The sequence below is a fragment of the Muntiacus reevesi genome, chromosome 8 (assembly GCF_963930625.1).
Source record: "Muntiacus reevesi chromosome 8, mMunRee1.1, whole genome shotgun sequence".
NCBI lineage: Eukaryota > Metazoa > Chordata > Mammalia > Artiodactyla > Cervidae > Muntiacus > Muntiacus reevesi.
Window position 1 is genome coordinate 52600060 of NC_089256.1, and position 27473 is coordinate 52627532.

A 27473-nucleotide genomic window follows, 5' to 3' on the forward strand; every position below is an offset into this window, starting at 1 on the left:
GGGTTTATCTGGAAACAGAATTGGTGCCATAGAAATGGAAGGGATTAGTCAGGGAACAGCAAGAAAGATAGGGTCTCTATGGGTCCTGATGGAAGCACATGACCCTTTCTGTTACCATTGTTCTTAATCCTACAATTAGACTGTAAAGACTTTTTGCCCAGGAGTAAAATCAAATCAGTTTACTAAGTCAAAGACTTTGAGGCAGCTGTTTTGTTACCTTTATCTACCATATTTTTGTTTCCCTCTCTGCACCACAACCCCCCATATTTACTTAAACTTTTCCTTTAATGCCATGCTTTTAGCTGTGAAACAATAAAGATGTCACTGACTAGCAATGTGGTTTGTAGGGTAATATTATAATATCTGATATAATCCCAGGAGAGAGAGACTGTCGTCCATTTTTCCCCATCTGCTACCAACAAGAATTCCACTGGAAAGGTATTAAAAAGTAGTTTGTTTCATCCAACACATGATTAATAAAATCCAAGAATAAACTGAGTCTCTTCCTGATTGAAAAAGTAAAAGTGTTAGTCACTCAGTCATGTCCAACTCTTTGGGACCCCACGAACTGTAGCCTACCATGCTCCTCCATCCATGGAATTCTCCAGGCAAAAATAATGAAGTAGGTAGCCACTGCATTCTCCAGGGGATCTTCCCAACCCAGGGGTCAAACCCAACTCTCCTGTACTGCAGGCAGCTGCTTTGCAGTCTGAGCCACACTCCTTGACTTACATAAAAAGTAATACAGGATATTGTTTTCTACATATGGCACCTTAAACCTATGTTTAATGATGTCTTACTTGGGTTTATAGGGCCAAGCTCTTCAAATACTTCAAAATCCAAAGGGAACAATGGAACTCTGTAGAAGCAACAGCCCATTCCTGCTTGTCACATACTCCTGACAAAGGAGTTGCTTCCAGGGAAATCATTGGATCCAAAACACTGGAACCAAGAGCTCCTTCTCCCATTCACCTCCTGCTCACACCTACACAGGGGCAAGGAGATGAGTATCCACTCTCAGATGGTTTATTAATAAAAGATTCTTAAGCTGCCTAACCAAATGCTTTATTTCTAAATTTCTTCTCTCACCAGAAAAAGAATATGAATTTTGATACTAATCCAAACAAGGGTTTTTAACATTTTTTTTTTGGTCACATATAAAAGGTTCTTCATCAAAATAGTTACCCTCAGGGGAAAGAAAAACAATATTTATAGAAGAAAAAAGATAAACAATGATGTTTTATTAAGATCTGCTGCTGGTTCATTCAAAAGGCCACTGCTTCTTGTTCAAGCTACCACATGAATCTACACGACTAAGGGAGAAAAATTTCCATGGCTCAATGATGAGATAATACCAGTAAGCAATTTATTAAAGAGTCTGCCATCCATCACTGGAATTTGGAACAATAATGATGCATTGAAAATAAGTATTCATCTCAGGTTACTTTTCCTCCTCACAAATTCCTTCAGCTCCAATATCTCTTCAGTAAGTTAATAGAATTTTGCTCTTAGTCTTTTTGGAAACAAGCCCAGCAAGGAGAAGGCACCAGCAGCAGCTGTCACAAACCCAATGGTACTTATCGCTCGGCTGGCCTATATGGAAAAAGGAATCAAAAACACATCTTATTCTAAAAGCATCTTAGTGTCCTAAACTTCAGCTTTAGCTTGCTTCCTAAATCAGAGACTCATTTTAATGTACAATGGATGAACTTAAAGCTGAATGCAAAATAAAAATTTTGTACAAAGATGAAATTTATAATTATTACAATTATGACACACACAGATATACAGTCCTATTTCTGTAGCCTCTGACAGTTTGTAAACTTATTATGCCACAATTCCTAATAATCATCATGGTACACCTGGGCAGTATAGCATTACTGTTTTATACAATTTGAGAAGTTAAAAGTTATTTGCGCAAGGGAGGTAATAGCACCAGGGGGTTTAGATATAGTTTAGTCATGTATTCTCACCCTATACAACCCTACTCCTAAGCACATACTCATTTGGCTGGGTCTATACAAAGGTGAATAGTGTGTGTGTGTGTATGTGTGTGTATTGGTCTATAGACAAGATAAGAAAGCAGGAGTACTCATTCAAGAATTCTATTAAAAAGATGACAGTATTTGGATGGACATGTGTGTGTGCATGTGTGTGTGTGTTCCCTGAATTAAAGTTGTTAGGAAAATAATTCAGGAATGTGATTTGAGCTAAATACCATACACTCTTACTTGGTAGATACACTTTCTATTCCAATAAACAAACTTCAAGATAAGTCAATACTAATGTTAACTATTATGGCAAAAATTAATTTCTCATGTAGACAAACAAAAATAAATCACTCTCAAGTTCAATTGTCCATAAAGGAGTTCAGACATTTATAGCTTTAAGGGTATTAATCATCATCATGATGAGGGAACTGATGAATATTCATGGTTGCATGGCACTCAACTAATATTACCTTCCATCTGCAAGGGTTTGAGTGCAATTTTATGACCCAAAGGTCACATTCAGATACTTCAGTGTCATCAGGTATTTAGAAAACAAGAGTTGTTTTCTAAGAGTTAAGAATCAGGCTGTCAAATAAAGCAAAGCCTTTTTCCTAAACGACTCTGGGGACCAGCCCAAATGCTGAAAAATCTGACCCAGGTAACCCTGGAGCATGTCCTCCGTCTAACCCACAGCCCTCCAACACTGATCCTGCCACCCCCATATGCAACATAATGCTCCCTCCCTAACTGCTTCCCTGTGGGGAACACGCAGCAAGGGCTCTGGCCAGGAAAGCAGCACAAAGATAAGAGTATTCACTTCATTACACCATCCTGTGGTCTGCAGGGGCATGGCCTATAACTGTAACTCTCTGCTCTGCCACCATCCCTAGTTGCCAGGGAGAATGACACTGGCAAACAATTGAAAAGCCCTATTTTAGTTTACAATTCTAATTTTATGTATTTGGTTGGTTGGCTATTTCTTTTATTTGTAATTCTTAATTAGTTGCTACCTAAATTGTTTCCAAGCAGAATTCACTGTAGCAGAGAACAACCCACAGAGCACAGAAGGAGCAAAGAGCAAAAATGGGGTGGAAGATACAAGATACCTGGCAGAATTCCAAAAAGGGGCAGAACCAAGCCCAAACCCTCATGCAATTCCAGGCAGATGTTGAGATCCCAAGGAGGTCTGACATAGGAAAAGTGGCAAGCAGTGAAAAAATTGGAAGGTGTAACTGGTGTCTGTAAACAGGTGTCAAATGGCAGCAGGAGACAGCCCTGGGAGAACCTGCAGGATCCTTTGGGGGGAGGGGGACAGCTAGATGCACTCCTAACTCACTGGATGTCTTTCAGCCACTAGAAACGGAACATGTGAGAGAAATCTCATATATCTAAGAGACCTGGGGAGAGGACAGACAACTCAATCCTGAATCAAAATTCCCTGAGACTGCACAGGCAAGATACAATTATAACAAACCACTTCCAGTGTGCAGTTCCCCAAAACCCAAACACTTATTTATTTCAAGTTGCATTCTAAATGGAAAAATCCCACATAACTTGGACAATCCCCTAGAGTTACGTGTAACAGGATCGATCTGCAAGATTAAAAAATCCCAGGGTGTCTGTGGTGAGCCAGCATCAACAAGAACTTTTACTTCGTGACTGATTTAGAATTATCAGATCACCAAATCCTATCCTGCACACTCTGTCCTATACAGCTTTCAGGTGTGTGTGGGGGATGGGGGGCAGGCATGATAAAGACCTCATTCTGAGGATCTATACATGCCCAGTGAAATGTTAGCTACAAATGAAGCAGCTGGGTCCAGGTATCAGTGAAGCTGGGTCACAGCCAACTACAGTGGTTATCAAAAATCTGTCTTCCCCCAAGACTCTAAGGCTACAGTGCTGCAATGAAGCACACTGGGTGTACTGTGTCAGCTCATATGGGCACATTCAAGGGTGCTGCCACAGTTCACAAAGACAGGCATATTTTAGTAACTTGTTTAGACTCTAACAGTGAGAAATGTTGATTTTAGGAATTTACAAAAATAAAGCCAAGCCACAGGCTGGAAGAAAACATTTGCAAAAGACATATTTGATAAAGGACTGTTTTCCAAAATATGCTAAGAACTCTTAAAACTCAAAAATATGAAAACAAATAAGCAACCCAATTAAAAATGGGCACAAGAGTTCGAGACACATCACCAAATATGATATGCAGATAGCAAATAATATATGAAAAGATGGTCAACATTATACATATTTAAGGAATTGCAAATTAAAACAATGGTGATATCACTATGTACCTATCAGAATGGCTGACCTCCAAAACATTGACAATGCCAAATGCCAAAGAATATGTGGAGCAACAGGAACTCTCATTCATTACCGGTGGGAATTCAAAGTAGTACAGCCACTTTGGAAGCTAGCTTGGCAGTTTTTGTTTTTTTTTCCTTTTAACAAAACTAAACATACTCTTACCATATGATCTGGCAATCATAATCCTTGGTGTTGATCCAAATGAGTCAAAAATTTACATCCACAAAAAAGCTGCACACAAATGTTTCTAGCAACTTTATTCATAATCACTACAACTTGGAAGCAATTAAGATATCCTTCAGTAGGTTAGTGGATAAATAAACTGTAGTGCATCCAGAAAATGGAATATTATTCAGTGATAAACAGAAATGAGCAATCAAACCATCTAATGAAAAGACATGGAAGAATTTTAAGTGCACTTTGCTTTGTATGATTTCAACTATATGACACTCTGGGAAAGATAAAACACAGGGCAGTAAAAAAAAAAAAAATAAGTGATTATCAGAGGTTTATGCAGAGGGAGGAATGAATGATAGGCAGAGAATAGAGATTTTCAGGGCTGTATGATATTGTACGATATTGTAATGACAGATACATGTCATTATATATTTGTCAAAACCCATAGAATGTACAACAGAGTGAACCCTAATGTTGACTATTCGAGAGGAAAACTCTTTCTTTATCCATCTTAAGTTCTCGGCTGAGGCTCTGTAATAAAAGACAAATTAACAAGAGGAAAATGAACAGAAGTTGGTTAACATGCACATCTCATACACTCATGGGAGAAATCCAGGGAAGAAATAACTCAAAGAGGTGGCTTAGAATTCAGATTTATAGAGCATCTTCACCAAAGAAAAATAAATTTGTAGAGAAGAGAGGGGGAAGTGGTTCGTCTTCCAAGGGCAACAACCGGTGGGAAGATAGGAAACTAAAGGTAGATAAAAGCCTGTAAGTAGTTTGTTAAGTAGGCTCCTCTAGCGCCCTCTCCAGGCTGCGGAGGGTCTTACATTAAACACGGGTTGTCCCGGATGATTACCTTTTGTTCTTCCTGGTAGTGGGGAGGGGGGACACCTTTGAAAATTTCTGCCCTACTTTTAGAAAAACAGGGGGAGGGCAGGGAGCTTTATTTCTTTCTGTTCCCACTCAAGTGCTTCGCAATTGCTCAGAATAATCCTTATGCCAAAGTAACATATTTGGGGTGGTGTGCCCTGGTTTCCTTCAGTATGAACTCTGGTTGATAATGATGTATCAATGTTGGCTCACCTTTTATAACAAATAATCCACACTGCTATGGGATGCTAACAGTGGGGAAGGATATGTGTGTGTGTGTCAGGGTGGGGGGGGGGGTAGAGAATATGTGGGAATTCTGTATATACTTCCAGCTCAATGTTGCTGTGAACTTAAAACTCGAAAAAGCAAAGTCCATTAGTTTTTTCAAAAAATACAGCAAAGTACAAAGAAAAGGATAGGACCCACAATCCTTCCACCTTTCCAATCTTTTTATCATTTACCATTTTTTGTTTAACTGGGAAATAGATGGGGAAACAGTGGAAACAGTGAGAGACTTTATTTTTTTGGGCTCCAATATCACTGCAGATGGTGATTGCAGCCATGAAAGTAAAAGATGCTTACTCCTTGGAAGGAAAGTTATGACCAACCTAGACAGCATATCAAAAAGCACAGACATTACTTTGCCAACAAAGGTCCATCTAGTCAAGGTTATGGTTTTTCCAGTAGTTATGTATGGATGTGAGAGTTGGACTATAAAGAAAGCTGAGTGCAGAAGGATTGATGCTTTTGAACTGTGGTGTTGGAGAAGACTCTTGAGAGTCCCTTGGACTGCAAGGAGATCCAACCAGTCCATCCTAAAGGAGATCAGTCCTGGGAGTTCATTGGAAGGACTGATGTTGAAGCTGAAACTCCAATACTTTGGCGACCTGATGCAAAGAGCTGACTCATTTGAAAAGACCCTGATGCTGAGAAAGATTGAGGGCAGGAGGAGAAGGGGACAACAGAGGATGAGATGGTTGGATGGCATCACCAACTCAATGGACATGAGTTTGGGTAGACTCTGGAGTTGGTGATGGACAGGGAGGCCTGGCGTGCTGCAATTCATGGCATCACAAAGAGTTGGACATGACTGAGCAACTGAACTGAACTGTAAATACACAGCCATTTCCCAAGGAAACTGTTCTATGCTCAAGATCCCTGAGCCTTAAAGGGACCCCAGAAACAAATCTAATATTAGCTGTTATTAGTACTATTATTGATAGTAATAAAAATAATAATTCAAATGCTGCAGTTTCTGTTAGATCAACAGAATATTACTGAAGAGTATCAACAAAGATCTATAAAATTGCTAAAATAAAAAGTAGTATTGATGGAAGTATATCTTTTATTGGGATGAATAATATTTAATAGAACATGCTAAAAGACTTTAAAAATCTCTTACAATCTATGAAACAACTTTGTTTGATAGATTAGGAAACTGATAAATGTGTCCAAAGTTATCCAGGTTAGAAGTGGTGAAGATGGGGTTCTAGCTCAGATCAGCAGAATTTCAAAGCTCAGATGTGTCTCTAAGGCTGTTACTACACCCATAAGAACCTGCCAGAGAGGAGTTCTACTAGTTCCTGAAAAATAGCTACTTTTTCATGGATCTTGATCTGGGTATGAAAGGTGAAAAGATGATAGAGTACAAGTGAGAGTCAGAGGAAAAAGAGACCTGTAGTATCTTTTGATTTAGCCACATTTTTAAAAATTGCTGATTGAGTACTGTGGATAACTTTATCATTAACAAACTTTATTTCCTAGCTATACCACTACTTTTCAATGCAAAAATGAGCAGATATTTATGTCTGTATCCTCTGTGTTTTGGCTCAGAAACAATTTATTGCTATATGTGTATAGTTCATTATAGTGATGTATTTCCTAGTAAAAATGAACTTCCAATTAAATTATTTCTTAATAAAAGCAAATGTATCCTTTTATTATATTCTATTTTCCATTCTTCCAAGCTTTCGTGAATGGAGTTATAACTTCAATCCTTAGAATAGACATTTATACAACAGATCCACCATTTCAAGATACTGGGAGCCTTTATATTCACTTTAATAAATCTTTGGGTTAAAATATCAATGATGCAATTGAACTGGTGGGAAGGTAACTAGGGCAAGGGCAACTGAATCAAGCTTGCTTTCAGTGAGGAATCTGCTACACTACCGAACAGTGGTGGTAAACAACAAAACTATAAGCTACTTTAAAAATAAAGTCGATTAATCTACTAAAAAATCATCCAAAAGCTCAGTGAATCAAAGGATCCACTTAAAAGCACAACATTTCTTTGAAATTAGTGTTGCAAGGAAATTGAAGACATTTACAAATCCATGGTGTCAGTTAGCCTCTTTCAGTTAATGGAAAACAATCTCAGCACTATCATCTATGTTTTTGGCAAAGGAGCTCTCACTCAAAAAAGTCAACATTCTTTTCAGTATATATAGTTACTGATTTAACTGCTGTATGGTAGGGTAATGAAAAAAAAAAAAGCCACTGAAGGACATGGGGCATTAAGACAGACAGAAAGCCATGCTCTTGACTCTGCTTCAAGTCCCTTCTAGCCCCAGATTCATGACACAAAATGTTCTAGTCTGTTTGGTCATGAACTTTCTGAGTGACCTTGGGTAACTCAATTTCCTTCTTTGTCCTTCAGTGTTCTCATATATTCTTGTTCTTTTCCATTTGTTTGAGGCCTTAAAACTTGATCAACATTGGGTAGTTATTATCTTCCCAATCTAAGAAACTTTTATTTCTCCTAAAGAAAACTCACCTGCTCTGAAACTCCTTCTCCGTATCGAAGCAAAGTCACAAAATGCTCACAGTTGTTGACAAGTATGTCATATTCCACCTCTTGCCCAATAACAAACTCTGATCGTTGGATAACTTCTTCAACAGGGAGAGGGGGGTATGTATCATCATATTTATTATTTATTCTGTATGTGTCTTTTCCAACAACATCCTTCAAAAGCTGCATCTTCACCAGGGCCTTTCTGCTGAATACAGACTTGGCACTTGTAAACGATGCGGAAATGCCATCCTCTATAAGGAGAATTCTGGTTAGCAAAACACAGCAATCCAGCCCAGTGAATTCCAATGCCATCCTAACTTATCCTCAAACCAGAAACCACTTAATCTTACTAACCATCAACACTCATTCTCTAATTTATCGATAACACTTATTCAGTATTGTAAGAGTGAGAATATAAGAAAACTTTTTGAAAATTTGTATCTCCCCATTGGGCTTCCCTGGTGGTTCAGCAGTAAAAAATCTGCCTGTCAATGCAGGAGACATAAGAGATGAGGGCTCGATCCCTGAGTCGGGAAGATTCCCTGGAGCAGGACATGGCAACCCACTCCAGTATTCTTGCCTGGGAAATCCCATGGACAGAGGAGCCTGGTGGGCTATAGTTCATGGGGTTGCAAAAGCGTCGGACATGACTGAGCAACTAAACAACAATAAATAGAACAAACTGAGTGTGAAAAATCTACTCATTCTTGAGGAATAAGTTCTCTATCAATTAGTATTATTACTAGGGATCTTGGCATATGTTTCTAACACAGTACAGAGAAGATCATTGCCCCCTTTTTCTATAAAGCCCCTGTTTTTTGGCATTAGAACCCTTCTAAACTAGTTTGCTTGGGCTTAGCAGCAGAATGTTTAGATTGATGCTCTCCTCTTACAACTAAGCTGCACTTCTTACAGCCACCTCTCTACTTTCACAGTTGTTCTTTTAATCAGGCTTTACTTTGAAATCTGCAGGGGACGCTACGCATTTGACAGGGTCAGTTGGGATCAGCTGGTGCCCTGACTTTATTTTCCTAGTTCCTTTAGCCAAGAAACTAAGTCCTGAAACTAAACCTAATGCAGTAGGCACTATCCACTCTATGTGGTCCTTTGCTGTGCTCCACCCACCTGTTACAATGCCCTGTGCCCCACCACTCCATCTTACTGCCTCTATTGGTAAGCATTTGCCAAAAGAGCCCAAAATCTCTGTATCCTGACTTGCCATCGTTATCATCTGAGACTGGAAAAGTGATTCCTTAGTGTTCAGCTTTAAGGCCAGGCCCTAGGCCTCTCTGTCCGCCCAAGATTGCTATGCTTGACCATTGTTCAAGTAAACCATGAGATGAAGGACGGCTATATAACCAATGTTTAGATATTTTTCCTTTCAATGATGACTAAAAGCACACTTTTTTTCCTACTCCTCTTTTTTTCCACTCCTTTGAACTCCTTTTCAGTGGAATAGCATTTTCAATTAATACCTTACATTAACGCCAATTAATTACAATTAATACCAACTTGTACTTACACAGTACAAGTTCACAGAACACATATATCCTAGTTAGAATTACTCATCAACTAGTTTGAAGAAATCAATTTATTGATGACAAAATCAAAGCTTGGAGAGAGAAACTGGCTTGTGCAACATCACACAAGTAGTTAACAGAAACAGGAATTTAATTTCAGTCTACAGGATCAAAGCTCAGTGCTTGAACCATATTAGTATGGAGCTTAAGACGTGAAAAAAAGGAAACAGTGCAAAAGCCTCATATTGTTTTCTAAATGTGAAAGCTGCAGAGATGATATAAAGAATTCCTTAGTATTAATTACTAGACTCCACAGAATGAATAGTTCTGTATCATAAATGTTATTTTATTTGCCATTTCCAATAGTCCAGAACAAGTGGCAAATAGCTCAAAATCTCGCAAAAATCACTTCATTACAAGTTCTCAGAAACTCTCAAGATAGTAAAACTTCAGCCTGTAAACACTTCTTTTTAAAGGTATCTTGAGGGGAAAAATATTCTAGGCTATTTGTTATTTGCATACATTTTTCTCAATAGCTTGTACTCATTTCTAAACATGTAGAACATACAGAAAAATACAGCATAAGCACTAAATATAAATCACCTGCTATCCTGCCAGAAATAACTATCATTATTATTTTAATGTATTTATACTGTCTTTATCACTTGCAAATACACATTTATGTGTTTGCATTAACATGTATGTGTGTATATATGAATTCTTTACAAACTTGGTACCATATTACACATTGCACTTTTAACCTGTAATTTGCCAATGGTTATCATACAAGACCATCTTTCATGCTATTAAAGATATCTAGAAATGACTTTCAGCTGTTAAAGTAGCCCCTGTTTCAGTCTGCTTAGCACCTCATCCTACCACTACTTCTTTCTTTCTAGAAAAGACTCTGTCTAAGCCAGTCATACTGTCCCATTCTGGGACATAGTGATGGTTCAGTAACGGACAGGGGACCCACACCAGACAATCAAGAGTCATTCTCCATGATTTTTCCAACTTCAGCAGACAGGAAGTCTCTCTCTCCTGCGGGTCACCAGCCTATAAGGATGTGAGCCTAAGGATGCCTACGGTCATCAATTCAGCTTCTTAGACATAGCCTGGGAAAATAAATAAAATATATACAAAAAGAATGCAGATGTGGGACAAAGAGTTTTGATAGTGTTTAAACTTCTAGATCCAGGTATCCTTGAGACCAGTATCATCTCTACCCTTCCTGTAGTTTCCTTCAGTGAAGCAAAGAATTTGCCTTTTGTCTAAACTAATTTATGTTACTTGCAACTAAAAAGTTCTACCAAACACAGAATCCTAATATCTGTGGCTAAATCATAATTCATTTAACCATTACCTTTTTAATCTTATTAATCCATTGTCTAATTTTTTTACCCACCATAAAAAATCAACAGTTACTTATTTCTTTTCCCATTTTTTTTCCCATTGTCCTTTTCTTAAACCATTATAAATGAGATAGCAGTGAACACTTTCATACACAAATACTAAATAAGTTCTCTAAAAATATTCCCCAAGAATAGATTCATAGAGGTAAAATTACAGGGTCAGAGCAGGGAAACTCTTTTAAGACTCTTAAAATGTGTGCATGCCAAGTCACTTTAGTCATGTCCAACTCTTTGCAATCCCATGGACTGTAGCCCGCCAGGCTCCTCTGTCCATGGAGTTCTCCAGGCAAGAAGACTGGAGTGGGTGGCCATGATCTCCTCCATGGGATATTCCTGACCCAGGGATCAAACCCATGTCTCCTGCAGTTCCTGCATTGTAGGCGGATTCTTTACCACCCAGCCACCAGGGAAGCTCAAGACTCTTAACACATCTTGCTAAATTGTTTTGGGGAATGATTTTATCAACTTGTATTTCTATCAACAATATCCTGTGTTCATTTCATTATATCTTTATCAACACTGATTTTCATTTTTTTAAATTCTGCTAATGTGAGAGGCATAAAATCTATCATTTTATAATTCCTAGATGACTGAAAAGCTGAACGCTTTAAAAATGGGTACTGGAGTTTCATCTTCTACAAACTGCTCACAATCTTTACCCATTTGTCTGTCAGGATCTGAGTATTCGCTGTTCCCTCAGACGAAGAAACTCTTGCCCCAAATATCATGTGCTGGGTTTCCTCACCTCTTTCAAGTCTTCTCAAATGTTACTTTCTCATGAGATTTTCCTGACCAGCTAATTTCAAACTGCAGCAACTACAACTCCCCAGCACTTCCTATCCTGCTTCTATGATTTATTTTCTCCATATCACTTATCTCTAATCTAATACTGCTTTCTGTATTCTGTTCATACGCCTTCTCTCAGGCTGTCTCCTTTCTCTCTGTCTCTCTCTCTGTCCACTAGAATCTAAGTTCCACTGTGGAGGGACTGGCTTATGTATCCCTAGCATTTGAATAATATTTGGCACATACAAGAAAAATCTATAAATAGATGTTAAGTGATTGAAATAATCTGTTTGTTTTATACATAAAGACACTGACTCTTGTCACATTTGTGGCAAATATTTTCCCCAGTTGATTATTTACTTTTTAATTGTTTTTAATCCATAAGTTTAAAACCTTAATGTCACCTGGCTTTTGTGATTTCTTCAATGCCACTTTAGCCTTAGAATTGTTCATTGTTGTCCAGTCGCTAACTCATGTCCAACTTTTTTTTTTACAGCCCACCAGCCTTCCCTGTCCTTCACTATCTTCCAGCATTTCTCATGATGTACTCTGCATATAAGTTAAATAAGCAGGATGACAATATACACCCGTGACGTACTCCTTTCCCAGTTCTGAAACAGTCCATTGTTTCATGTCCAGTTCGGACTACTGCTTCTTGACTTATACAGCATACAGGCTTCTCAGGAGACAGGTAAGGTGGTCTAGTATTCCCATTTCTTTAAGAGTTTTCCAGTTTGTTGTGGTCCACAGTCAAAGGCTCTAGTGTAGTCAATGAAGCAGAAGTAGATGTTTTTCTGGAATTCCCTTGTTTTCTCTATGATCCAATGGATGTTAGCAATTTGATCTCTGGTTCCTCTGCCTTTTCTAAATCCAGCTTGTATATCTGGAAGTTCTCAGTTCACTTACTGCTGAAGCCTAGCTTGAAGGATTTCAGCATAATCTTGCTAGCATGTGAAACGAATGAATTGTATGGTAGTTTGAACACTCTTGGGCATTGCCCTTCTTTGGGATTGGAATGAAAACTTAATTTTTCCAGTCCTGTGGCCATTGCTGAGTTTTCCAAATTTGCCGGCATATTGAGTGTAGCACTTTCACACTATCATCTTTTAAGATTTGAAAAAGCTCAGCTGGAATTCCATCACCTCCACTAGCTTTGTTAGTAGTAATGCTTCCTAAGGCCTACTTGACTTCACACCCCAGGATGTCTTAGAATATCCTTCCAAAAACCTAGATCAGCTGGATTTACCTACTTTCTACATTGTATTTCTGGTTTGTTTTATTTTATGATTTTGTTCATGATTACTTCTTGCAGCAAGAAAGCTAAAAAACTCCCAGGAACTTCAGAAAGCAAAACTTACCTAGAGGTGCTATGTTGATAACATACCCATCACCCAAGTACAGTGCCCAGTGTTGATAACCAGGACGAAACACTTCAACCAAATCCCCTGGCTGAGGATTGCCAGGATAGCTCAAACTAAAGCAGTCATTAAATGCCATCTGCAATGACAGACACCAAGATCTAGCTGATATGACTTGCCAAAAGAAAATCAGTTCAAGGCTTCTATAGAAACATAACAATACAGACTTTATTGGGATTGCATACCTTATTAAATATTTAGGCTCACATCACTGTCCTTTGAATGATTCCAACACAGAATTATGTGTGCACATACAGGCAAGTGGAGAAAGAAATTGTCTACTATTGCTTAATTTTCTACAGCCATGCTTCTCATACTGATTAACCCCAGGGCTCCTTTGTTATAATAAGCATTTCATAATTCTCTCTTTAAATCCAGAAATTCATGGATAATGTAATTTACCTATACACAAGATTTCAAAAATTAATATGATGCCCTATTTGGAATAGAAAGGGGAAGTAAATTCGTAATAATATTTGTTTTACTATGTAAATGCTCAGTTCATGAATACACAAAAATATAATAATAAAGTACTTATAATAAACATAATATAAGTCAGGGTTTAGAAGTAGAAGATCAGAGTCTTTCAGTCTTTCATATAGCAACATAGTAAAATCAAAAAGAAGAGGTTTGGGTAGTCACTAACATTCTGTGCAAGAAAAAAAAAAGCAAAAACCTTGTCTTGCAAAACTTACTCTGTGTTTTAAGCAGACACAAGTTCCAGGCTCAGCTGAGTGTCCAGTCTGATATCCAGGCATACTGTAAGACACAGGACTTTTCTTCCTTGGGCTGAACTGTGCTGTAGGGACCTAGGCACACTTGCCTCCGCCTGAAACCACATGCAATTCCCTGTGTCACTATCCTCTGAAGTAGAAGTCTTTCACTTTAGTCTCCCAGACCTCCCCTGAGTCTCAAGAGGCTGGCTCAAGAGTTAATGAATAGGTGTAAGGCATAAACCAACACAACACTGTAAGGCAAGTATCCTTCAACTAAAAATAAATTTAAAATAAGTAAAGAAGTAGTTGGCACACAACAAGTAGTATATATGTCTCAACTGGCTCAATTAAAGAGCTAATCTTCAGGATGTTCCCCACAAATACTTTTTTGTTTTAACTTCTATTCAAAAAAAAGAGTTAATGAATTTAAAAGAAGAGTTAATGATTAGGAAATGTAAAAGGTAGAAAAAAAGAATAGCTGTTGAGTGGGAAAACTGGTAACAATTTAGACTATAAATCAACCACATGGTAGAGTCACTAAACTCCTAGTTCCCTGAAAGACACAGATAAAGATCTGACACATTCCTAAATTGTTTTTACAAGTGAAAACTACTGACCGCCAGCATATGGACTCCCAAATGGTTGAAATCACAAGATTAATCATCTTTGAAACTTCACATGGATACTATCCAGTATAAGAATTGAGCATAAGCTGATCACACAGCCTGTGGCCGCCTCCCTCACCTTGCCTTTAAACACCCTTCTCTGAAAGCCATTGGGGAGCTCAGATCTTTTCAGCATGAACTGCCCATTCTTCTTACTTGGCACCACGCAATGAATGCTGTACTTTCCTTCACCACACCCCAGTCTCAGGAGATTGACTTTGTTGCAGGTCAAGCAAGAGGACCCAAATTCAGGTTCAGCAACATACCCACTAAATATCAGCAAATGCCCCTTGTTACTGTGACAACCACAAACACCCTCCAGATTGCCCTGCATACTGTCTGATTCTTCATTTTTGAATCCTAAAACAGTGTAAAGTAGTTGAGGCAGAAAGGAGACAATTTTTAAGTTTTGGGGGGTTCATCACATTGATGTGTATGTCCGAAAATTCTCAGTTTGGTGATTTTTTTTCCTTTGAAGACAGTATTTTTAAGAACAAACATATAAGTCTCTGATGGGTGATTTTTATGGAACATTATATTTCCTATGTATAGCATTGAAGCAGAATGACTCAGTAAAAGGAAGTTATGTACATTCATTGATAATCAAAAGGGGATTTCATGCTATATCCATGTTGAACATCTAATTGGCAACAGAGTATTCCTCGGCATCTCTCACTCTAATGTAGATACTCATTTACAAAATAAACCCCAGTGCCAGAAAGGGAAACTTCCAAATCATCTAAATTATAATTACAATAGCATCGGCAAAGGACTTGGGAATACAGACTATTATTTCCCTGGCACGCTAAAAGTCTTTTTTACAACAATTAATATTGGGAGGGTGTTTCCCCAAGTATTTGTATGCCATCTGTTGAAAACTTCAATCATCACCCTGTCACAGAAATGAGGCCAAATGCAAGCTGTCCATCTGTTGAAAAACAACTATTAAAACAACTTTATGGAAACCGTTAAGTCTAACCACCCTCTCAAATATGTTTGAGTCTTATTAAAATGGCAGTTCAAAATTTGGCCACATGAGCACTAAAAGGAAAAACAGATACTATACTATGATATAAACAAACACTTTTCCCATGAATAGAAAACAGCAAGCACACACAGCTGCCTGTTAGCATTCACAGACCTAGCCAAGCTTATAATAATAACCACTATTTGAACAGAAAGTACTTTGTAGTGTAACATGCTTTTTTTTTCAAGTGCACTATCTCAATTAACCCTAATTAATTTTTTTAATCTACCATGATTTGAGTTTATTAGGTTATTATCCCATTTTACAGCTAAAATGAGAGCAGCAAATGCCAATTTCTGAAAAATACTCACTGAAATCCTTGAATTATAAAACATGGAGGGGAAAAAAATAACTGGCCTAGGTGTGAGAGATGTGATTTCTTGTTTCAGGTCTTCTCTATGCTACTTCTGTCACTTTGGGACTTATATATAAAATTATAAAACATAAAGAAGAAAAACAGATAGGAAGAAATCCTCAGGCTCCAGGGTAAACAAAGATTTCTTAGACTTGACTCCAAAAGTGTGCATATGTGTGCTCAGTCATGTCCAACTCTTTGCGACTCTATGAACTGTAGCCCGCCAGGCTCCTCTGTCCATGGGATTTCCCAGGCAAGAACACTGGAGAGGACTGCCATTTCCTTCTCCAGTGAATCTTCTCGACCCAGGGATCGAGCCAGCGTCTCTTGTGTCTCCTGCTTTGGCAGGTGGATTCTTTAGCACTGCACCACCTGGGAAATTGATACCAAAAGTACTGTCCATAAAAGGGAAAACTGACAAATTTGATGTCTTCAAAATGTCAAACTTCTGCAACACCAAAGATTCCACTAAAATGACAAAAAAGATAAGCTATGGAGCAGAAGAACAGCTTTGAAAACCACATATCCAAGAAAGGACCAGTATCAAGAACATAAAAAGAACACTCAGAACTTAACAATTAAAAAGAAAAAAATACAATTAGAATCTGAGCAAAAGACACGATGACACATTTTGTCAAAGAGACACAGATGTCAGGCAAGCCATGTTACATCACTAGGAATTAAGGAAATCTGATTAAAATCACGATAGCACTACTTATCTATCATAATAGCTAAAATTAAAAAAAAAAACTGTGACCACAGAAAATGCTGGCAGGGATTTAGAGTCACTGAATCACTCGCTCAGTGCTGGTGAAAATATAAAATGTTGCAGTCACTCAAAGCAGAAATTCCTTTAAATTTCTAGAAATTCCTTTAAAAACGTAACTCATAATTACCATGTGAGCGTGCATGATAAATCACTTCAGTCGTGTCCGACTCTTTGCAACCCCATGGACTGTAGCCTGCTAGGCTCCTCTGTCCATGGGATTCTCCAGGCAAGGATCCTAAAGTAGGTTACCAAGCACTCCTCCAGGGGATCTTCCCAACCCAAGGATGGGGCCTATGTCTCCTGCACTGCAGGCAGATTCTTTACCACTGAGTCACCAAAGAAGCCCTTATAATTACCACATGATCCAGCACTTGCACTCCTACATATTTATTCCAGAGATTGAAGACATTAGACTTATATTTAACAACAACCTGTATAAAATCTGTACAAAAACCTATAATAGCCCCAAACTGGTAACAACCCAGATGATCTTCCATGGGTGAACAGTAAACAATTTGCGACACATCCACAACATGGAACATTACTAAGGAATTAAAAAGGATCAAACTGCTGACAAATGCAACAACATAACCAGGATGAATCTCCAGAGAACTGTGCTGAGTGAAAAAAGCCAATGACACAACATGTTATATATATAATTCCATCTATACACAACATCCTTGACATGACCAAATTATAAAAAATAGAGAATGAATAGTGGTTGCCAGGGGTTAATGAAGTGGTAAAAAGGAAGTGGGTGTGGCTATAAAAAGGCAACATATGAGAGATGCTAGAGGTGGTGGAATACTCTGCCTCGCCCTGTGGTCCATGTCAATAACCTGTTTGTGATACTGCAGTGTGGTTTTGCAAGTTGCCACTGGGAAAAAGCAGGCAATGGTACAAGGGATCTCTTTGCATTATTTCTTACAACTGCATGTGAATCTACAGTTACCTCAAAATAAAAATCTTTAATACAAAAGAAAAATCACTGTATTTTTTCCCACAGAGCACAGAAGAGGAACAATATGTGGAAATTACACTGAGACAGCTTTTAGCTGTACATAAGGAAAATTCTTCTTACATTGAAGGTGACCTAACAATGAAACAGAGGACCTTGTACAGATAGCAGTCCCTGTCATTGAGGATCTTTAAACACAGTCACAGTCAATAAAAAGATTTCCATGGTGGGTGAGGAAGATGGTGGTAGGGTAAGGAGGCCTTCCAAGTTCTCTTTGATCTCCAGTGTTCATCTCATTCTATTTCCCAGTAACTGCAATCCTCAAACCAACACCACAAAGTAGATATAATTATTTCCCCTGTTTTTAAAGATGAGGAACCTGACACTCATAGCAGTTCAGGGACTCATACAAAGTCACATCGTGGGAAAGGGCGGAACCCACATCTGGACTTAGATGAGCCTGGGCCTAGGTCAGGCTCTTCATCCTTAACTGCATGTCCCCATGTGCGCTGTATCTCCTCCCTTACTGACCTTTGAGACTGGGTGACATTTGTGACCTGATGATTACCATCACCTTTTTGCAGATGAGGAAACAGAGACTCATACGATTTAAGTATCAGAACTAAAGTCACACAGATAGTGACAGAACTATAATTCAGTCCCAAGTCTCTTCTTTTTCCAGACTGCATGCTCCTTCCTTACATCACTGATTACCATCATTAACCAAAGGAACTGCTATAAAACAACATTTCATCTTTTCCCTCTCCTTAAATATCCACCAGACAAAGAAGCTATAACAGCACATAGAATGTGTATTTCATAAAACATCATAGGAAGGTTTTAAACATTCATACATGGAACCAGCGAGTCATCGGAAGTGGAGCCTTAGGGAGCTCTCTGCAGGGGAGGTGTCGAGATGAAAAGGTTCTAGATGCATTTAGAAGGTTCCCAGACTCATACCTTAGAAAAATGTCTAAAATCTGTCTGCTTGAATAATTTTATTTTCATGGCCATCCACCCATTTCATTCAAGCCCAAGTATGTCATGTCGTGCTTCTGAAACATAGTAATTCAGAACCAATTAAAGATACATTTTTAAGTCCTCTGCTGAAAGCTCTGTGTGTCACCTTTAAGGTAAAAATACTTCATTTTAACAGTTCATCTGGGCAGAATTGTTTGACTAGTTTATAATAAAGAGTGACAAGAAAGTAAGTCTGTAATCTTTGTGCAAGAAATTTCCTCTTTCAACTGCCAAAACGAGCTGCCCTGTTTATAGCTTCCTGTGGGTCCCGGGGACACATCAAAAGAAAGAACAGCCCCCTGCACAGAGAGGGACAGGCTGATTAACTGCAGCTCATGTCCAGGGAGTCACCCGCGCTACAAGCATACTAAGAGCACTTTTTCACAAACTACTCCCAAGGACTCTATCGGCAGTCTGAAACATGAGCACGGGCTATCCTTTCAGTCCAAAAGTCTCCCAATTCAATTTGGCCCCTTTCCCACTCCAGCAGCACATTTCATCCATAGCCCTGCCGCGCTGAGACGGTTCCACCAATCTCCCTGTTCCCAGATTGGCTACTTCACAAACTCTCAGAGCTGCAAGGATCCTTGGTCCAAAATCCTCTCCCTACAGCTGAGGGGTCCACCTCCCAGTCTGATGAACCTTCCTCAGCCACTGCCCAGTCATTCTTTGCCTGGAACCCCTCCATGGATCGTCATGTTGAGGATCTGCATTGCACCCAATCTGTATTCTTGGACTCCTTGCTCATCCTTATGTTCTAAGCAAACCAAACCATTATTCCTCACTCTCACCTGGAGTTATGTTGCTAATAGTGAAATATCTACTTCACATTTGCTGATCATTTCCAAATGACCCACCCTTAAAGGTCCAGATCCGATGCCACCTCCTCCCCAATGTCTTCCTTCACTCAGCCAGAACTGACTGTGTGCTTCCAAGTTACCACCACTCCTTTCTCTAACACCCACTATGTTCGCTACACCTGCATCACTTACTGGTGTCTAGGGAATTTTCTGCTCCTTGGAGAGGGCCGGTTCCTGCTTATCTCTACACCTTCAGTTTGCTGCAGAGCTTATCTGGCACAAATAACTGCCCAGAATGTTTAATAAATGAAGGAGAGAAGGGAGAAGAGAATGGCTGGGCTTTTCCAGCACATAAATTATGTTAAGAGTCCTGAATGCCAAAGTGATATCACCATTGGTTGTTCCAAAGCCTAACATAGCATAATAATAAAAGTTTATATTATAACTCATTTCCATGAGGATCTGATGCTGGAAAAGACTGAAGGCAGGAGGACAAAGGGGACAACAGAGGACAAGATGGTTGGATGGCATCACCAATTCAATGGACATGAGTTTGAGCAAACTCTGGGAGATGGTGAAGGACAGGGAAGCCTGGCGTACATGGGGTTGCAGAGTCTGAGCAACTGAACAACAACAGCAACAACGATAAAGAACTCGCCTCCCAATGCAGGAGACATAAAGTGATGTGGGTTCCATCCCTGGGTCTGGAAGATCCCCTGGAGGAGGGCACGGCAACCCACTCCAGTGTTCTTGCCTGGAGCATCCCCTGGACAGAGGAGCCTGGCAGGCTACAGTCCATAGTGTCGCAAAGAGTCGGCTACAACTGAAGCGATTTACCAGCCCCCTGCGCACCCCACCACCAGCACCCACCACACACACACACATGCACACACACACACGGGATAGAGGCCTTGGTAAGCAAGACAAGGTAGAGGCCTTGGCAAAGAGTTGGCTACAACTGAAGCGATTTACCACCCCCCTGCGCACCCCACCACCAGCACCCACCACACACACACACACACACACACACACACACACACACACACACACACACACACACACACACGGGATAGAGGCCTTGGTAAGCAAGACAAGGTAGAGGCCTTGGCAAAGAGTTGGCTACAACTGAAGCGATTTACCACCCCCCTGCGCACCCCACCACCAGCACCCACCACACACACACACACACACACACACACACACACACACACACACACACACACACACACACGGGATAGAGGCCTTGGTAAGCAAGACAAGGTAGAGGCCTTGGCAAAGAGTTGGCTACAACTGAAGCGATTTACCACCCCCCTGCGCACCCCACCACCAGCACCCACCACACACACACACACACACACACACACACACACACACACACACACACACACACACACACACACACACACACACACACGGGATAGAGGCCTTGGTAAGCAAGACAAGGTAGAGGCCTTGGCAAAGAGTTGGCTACAACTGAAGCGATTTACCACCCCCCTGCGCACCCCACCACCAGCACCCACCACACACACACACACACACACACACACACACACACACACACACACACACACACACACACACACACACACACACACACACACGGGATAGAGGCCTTGGTAAGCAAGACAAGGTAGAGGCCTTGGCAAAGAGTTGGCTACAACTGAAGCGATTTACCACCCCCCTGCGCACCTCCCCGCCACACACGCACGGGAAAGAGGCCTTGGTAAGCAAGACAAGGTATCCAGTCCCTGTTCTGCCATTTGATAGCTGTGTGATTTGGGAAAGCGGGTCTCTCTTTCCCTGTGGCCTCTTTAAAAAAAAAAAAAGAAAGAAAAAAAAAGATGTGGGTGAAATTACATGCTCTCCACTGGTTCTTGGGGCTCTGGCTGACAGTAGGTTCAGCAAGGCCGCCTGGGGGCCTAGCAGTCTTCCCCCCCCATCCCCGGCACACCTCACCCCGACGCCGGCTTGGTGTCCCCACCAGTGGCAGCGGGTCCTGGGGTCGGGCCGGCCTCACCGCTGCTGCCCCTCCCGCTAACGGCCGGGGCTCCACTCCATCCGGGGGGAGGTCAAGGCGGCACTGGCCGTCTACCGGTAACCAGGGCGGTAACCAGGCGGCCTCCGGCGCCAACGCCACCCTGCCGCGCGGAGCCTTCGCGGCGCCCCGACGCTGCGGCGCACGCACGCTCGCCGCCCAGGCCGGCCCCGCGCCGCCGCCGCCGCAGCACCCTCCGCCCGCTCGCCCCGACCCCGCACACGCCTCTCAGCCCCAACGCCGCACTGCTGGGAGCCCCTCCAGGACGCCCGCCCTCCGCCCGCACGGGCACACACGCAAACCCCACAGCCGAGGCGCAGCCCCAGCGCGCTAACTCGCCAAGGACCCGCGCCCCGCCACTGGGACGTCCTGGCTGGTCAGGGCGCGGAGGGTGTACTGTTAACTTGTCTTGTTGCGCCCAGAAATGTTGTGAGCACGAATACACGCTGCATCCGCTCGAAGTGCGCCCCCTCCTAGCTCTATACAGACCCTCGGAGTCAATAGAAAGGGTCCTGGTCCCTGTGCCCCCAGAAAGCATCTCAGTCTAAGCTGGGGAGTGGGGGGAGGGTAATGGGGGGAATGGGAGAGGGAGGAAGCAGTGACCTTAAAAAACCTTCCTCCTCCCCTCCACACATACCTACAAAACATGGTGTATTCTGTGAGCCCGAGCCAGCGCCCGGGACTGTGGGGACACGCGTGGACCCCCCACCCACTTTGGCCTCCTCCGTGTCGCCACCCTGCACCTAAAATCAATTTCAGAAGTGGGCGGAGTGGGGGACGGAGGAAGGCAGGGTGCACAGGTTCCAGTTTCTTCCAGGGGGAAATTCACCTGGCTCCGGATGCGGCCTTCCTTAGAGACGAGGCAGCCAGTTCCCCTCCCCCACCTGCCCTGCCCGGCCCCAGACAGTGGCCTGATTCTATTTAGAGGAGCAGAGCGGGTCTCTTATTCAGTGTGACCTGGGTGCGTGTGACAGGGCAGCACCTATCCGACTCTCTTTCAGGCCATAGGCCAACAGAGGCCTCCAGGAATAAAGCCTTGAGAGTTTAAAAATAAAGCTGGGCGTGAAGGGTATCCATTTTCTCCTTGCTAAAAAAGGGAGGCCAGGAAAACAAACCAGCTAAGTAAGGAAGGCCCACAGACTGCTAAGTGAACCTTCTGGAGCAAAGCACAAGGACTTGCCTTCAAACAAGTCGTCCTAACCTAGATTTTTACTCTGATATAAATGGACTTTCAGCTGAAAGAAAGGATTTTTTCCCCTACTGATTCAAAGGCTGAACTAGCTCTCTAATTTTATGTTGTTTTGTCCCAATGGAATAAGGACTACCTAAAGATGTAGCCGCCTTTATAAAGGAACCAGGTTCTGTGGTGAAGGTTAAGGGTGAACCTGCAGGTTTTGAAATAAGGGTCTGGCTTTGACATCTTTGGAAATTAATCAGTGAACATTGAAAACATGTGGAATCTAGATATATTTATTGATAAACTAGAAACTTGAACACTTGAGAGTGTAGCTTTATTTTTATGAGTTAATATTTTTCCTACATGTTCCCTCTTTAGTGTATTTTTAGAGTTATAAACTGAATTAGATTTCGGTGTTCTTTTAATGTGTCAAAAAGAGATCCATAAACATGCATTTGCTTTATGTTCCCCAACTATTTCAATTGAGTCATCACTGAAGGCTGTGGTTCATGATTTTATGCAGGAGAGTTATTGTGAGCATTTATAAAGCCATCCTGCTTATGAGCTAAATTTATTATGTTTGCCAGGTTAATCTGTTTTCTCTAATCGGACACTTAATCATCCGCTCTCCTCCCTGCATTATAGATTCATGAATGTGAACCAAGGAGGGTTGCTCAGTCAGAACAAAATGATAAATTATCTTTTCATTTTTGGGGGGTATTTGTGATTAAATGCATCATGATAGAATTAAAATGAAATAAATCTTGTAATTTTACTTCTAGATCCCTGCCAGGTATAGATAAAATGCATTCGGTTAAGAGTAAATTCAATTTGATGCCTGAATGGAATTTGTAGGAGAAACAGAGAAAGCTTTGACGTTCAGGAGAACTCTGAGTTCTCTCTTCCTTCCTACAGATTGGAGAGATAGTTAATCACTCCTCTGCGGTACTCTATGGATGAACAGTACAGAATTAAAATTTCCATCCAGAAAGAATGAGGAATTAGCGGAGGGTAGTAATAGCCAGTTTGCCTGAATCCAGAGTTGTAGTCCTGGGATATCAAGGGCTGTACATGATATGTGATGGGACCAGGTGTTAGATTACAACCAAATAACTAATTCCCATTATTTTGGCTATTATATTAAGTGAAGCACCACATGGATAACATTTTAAGTTGCTGCCTAGTTAGGTTGAAAGGGTTGAAACATATTGAAATAACCATAATGGAGATACTTTTGTCATGTTTGTTGTGAATAAAGTCCAGCAAAAGCCCAGTGTTAACAAGAATCATTATTTGCCTTTTTAACATATGGACGCTAAAGTCAATCGGCAATGGGTGACGTTAGTCCTCAAAAGAACTCCAGTTTGGTTTGGTTTTTAATTGAAGAAGAGCTGATTTACAACGTTGTGCTAATCCCTTCTGCACAACGACATAACTCAGTTGTACACATGTAGACATTCTTTTTTTATATCCTTTTCCATTATGGTTTATCACAGGATCTTGAATATAGTTTTCTGTGCTGTACATTAGGACCTTGTTGTTTATCCAGAAGAACTCTATTTTTTAATGCATATTTTATAAGTAGCAAAGCACTTTCCTATTCTTTCTCTCATTTGGGCCTGACAACAAACCCATGATTCCTCAGGTTCTGGCAGTCACTCTGAGACCTGAACCATGGAGTTCCTCATTCAGGGCCTCCCCCTGGGAAGGATCCAGATCAGGTCTCTTAGTCAAGAGCTCTTCCTCACAGCCTAGATGTCCACTGACAGATGAATGGATAAAGAAGTTGTACATATATACAACGAAATATTACTCAGCCATTAAAAGGAATGAATTTGAGTCAATTGAACTAAGGTAGATGAACCTACAGCCTGTTATACAAAGTGAAGTAAGTCAGAAAGAGAAAACAAATATCATATATTAACATATATACAGGAATTCAAAAAGATGGTACTCATGAACCTATTTGTAGGTCAGGGATAGAGATGCAGATATAGAGAACAGACTTGTGGACATAACAAGAGAAGGAGAGAATGGGATGAATTAAGAGGGTAGCCTTGACACGTGCACATTACAATACGTAAAACAGATAGCTAGCGGGAAGCTGCTATATAACACAAGGAACTCAACCTCGTGCTCTGTGACAACCTAGAGAGGTGGAATGGGGGACAGTGGGATGAAGGTTCAGAAGGGAGGGAATATATGTATACTTATGGCTGATTCGCATTGTTATACAGCAGAAACCAACAAAACATTGTAAAGCAATTATCCTCCAATTAATAATGAATTTAAAAAAGAGCTCATCCTCTACCCAGACTCCCTCTTTTGTTAAATATTAAAAACAATGTCTTCCTTTTAGGTGAAAAAACTGCAAAAAACAAAAGGTCTGTACAAATACATGGTGAATGAGACTTCATGTAAAAATGGTGTTGTGACAATCTCATGACCTTAACTGAGATACTTACTGAAACGACACATAGGCTTTTGGCTACAGGAGCATAACAGGTGAGTGTGGAGACAAGCAGATACTTCCAATTCTGCCCCCAAAGTCAATGCTGCAAAAAATAAAAGTTTTTTTCTCTACTTAACTATCCAGGCAACATGTCTGCTCAGATTGCATTTTGGTATGAAGTTCTTGAGCCTCTCATTCCATGGGTTTTGTACATTCTTGATCAATATGGTTGGAACTAGGAATCTGTTTCCCTACTGAGTCCTTATGCAGTGCATATCCAGGCTATGTGATGTCTCTGCGACTCTGCTTCCCAATGGTTGTGTGCGTGTGAAGTTACTCAGCTTGGTGTGTTAAGCTGAGCCAAGTGTCTGAGGCAGTTAAGGGGACTGAATGATCAAAAAACAAGTAGAGAAAAAGGAAGACTTAATGGAGCCCAGGTCAGAGGCACAGAAACCTATCAGAATGTGGCAAGGAAGAAAGAACAGGGGCATTCCTTCTATAGAGGAAGTTGCCTGTATTCTGCCCAGGAAAAGGACAGTGGAAAAGCCCTGGACAGTGAGTTAGGAGTCTTGAGTTCTAATCCCAGTTCTTCCGCTTGCTAGCTGTGTGACACAGGGTATGTTCCTTAAACCTGAGCCTCAGTTATACACATATGAAATGAGAAAAGAAATGACATAGCCTTCCATGTTCACAGATTTACAAAAAGATCTTTTAATAATACAAAAAAAAAAAAAAACCCACAAAAACCTGAATATAAGAAAGAGTGCATTCAAACAATGATTGGCAATAGATGTGACACAGGGGTGTCCTTGAAACTGACACTTATATTTCATCCTACTCAAGAAGAGAAATGGCTAAATATCTACATAATATTCCTGTTATTGCTTTCCTATTTGCTTTTTTCCATTTTAAATTTAGAGCAAACTGTCTTATTTATTAATTGTAACATTTACATACTATAAATATCTGTCCCTTAAAAGTGATACTGACAATGCAGTTAAGCCTTTATTGTCTTTTATTAGTCTAATAAAGAAAAGCTCATCACTAAAAAGAGGCCACAAATATAAATAATTTCAGGGATTTTGCCCTAAGGGGAAATCATACAGAGCATTTGGGAAAAGGCAATTCTGACTCAGTCCTCTATAAAATGCTAAATTTCTGAACAGAATCTTAAAGCACAAGTGTTTACAGGACTCTCGGTGACAAGAAAAACGGTAGTAAATGTGCCTCAGCACTAAAATTCCGGTATCCATGGAAACCTGTGAAGTTCTGTAACTGCAGGCACATGGCCTATGTATTTACTGAAGGTCTGAGGCAGTGATCGGTGGGCCACTATGTCGTGAAAAGCTGACAGATTCTGGGGAGCTGCTCAGCACAGCCCTCTACTAAACGTAATTACAGAGAAATTCAGAAATCTCAGTCATTACCAATAAAAAAGATGTTTACATATTTACATTTACTTATATCTCTCAGAATACAGTAAATTAAATCAGATTTTAATTCAGAAAAGTCTTGAGAAGCCATCAGAATTTCCCTCTCTCCACATATTTGTAGCTACTTTAGAAACTCTCTAGATTTTCCATGTGGTCATACTCAGCTATTTCTCGAATGTTGGGAAAGGTCACAGTTTTTATCAAAATGATTATTCCTAGGACTTTAAATGTGTTCCTGGTCAGTGTGTATAATGGCTTTAAAGGCAATGAACACAGTAATATTGGAAGGAAAGAATTATCTACAGATTTCTGAAGTGTTTATTTATCGAGGGACCAGGAACCAAGATTCTAATAAAACAAGAAAGCAATACTAATCATATCCACAGAGGTGTATTCTTACAGTGCTCTATTTTTTTAAAACCCACATATCATCTCATTTAGTACATATGTCAACTTAATGGATATTATTATCTCCATTTTCCCTTGAATTTGCAAGACCTGGATTTTTTTTCAAATATTGTTCTAGATTTTATTGATTTAAAAATGATCTGTATTTTGGTTATAAAAGTGTTAGTCACTCAGTCGTCTGACTTCATAAAATGGAGTGACCCCATGAACTGTATGTAGACCACCAGGCTTCTCTGTCCATGAAATTCTGCAGACAAGATTACTGGAGTGGGTTGCCATTCCCTTCTCCAGGGGATCTTCCAAACCCAGGGATCAAACCTGGGTCTCCTGCATTGCAGGCAGATTCTTTACTATCTGAGTCACCAGGGAAG

General features: G+C 40.5%; 1 protein-coding gene across 6 annotated transcripts; it reads right to left on the bottom strand.

Annotated features, from left to right (window-relative positions):
* Positions 1-1243: 1243 nt before the first annotated feature.
* Positions 1244-22496, bottom strand: PLAAT1 (phospholipase A and acyltransferase 1). 6 transcript variants are annotated; one of them, XM_065943191.1, is made up of 5 exons: positions 22462-22496; positions 13983-14116; positions 13228-13366; positions 8134-8402; positions 1244-1593 (listed from the first exon to the last, which is right to left on the bottom strand). In XM_065943191.1, exons 2-5 carry the CDS (start codon positions 14043-14045, stop codon positions 1492-1494), a joined length of 573 nt encoding a protein of 190 aa, XP_065799263.1. In that variant the 5' UTR covers positions 14046-14116; positions 22462-22496; the 3' UTR covers positions 1244-1491. The 6 variants fall into 6 exon arrangements, with proteins under 6 accessions (XP_065799263.1, XP_065799265.1, XP_065799264.1 ...); XM_065943193.1 differs by lacking the exon at positions 22462-22496 and adding an exon at positions 22270-22367; XM_065943192.1 differs by lacking the exon at positions 22462-22496 and adding an exon at positions 21554-21744.
* Positions 22497-27473: the final 4977 nt, after the last annotated feature.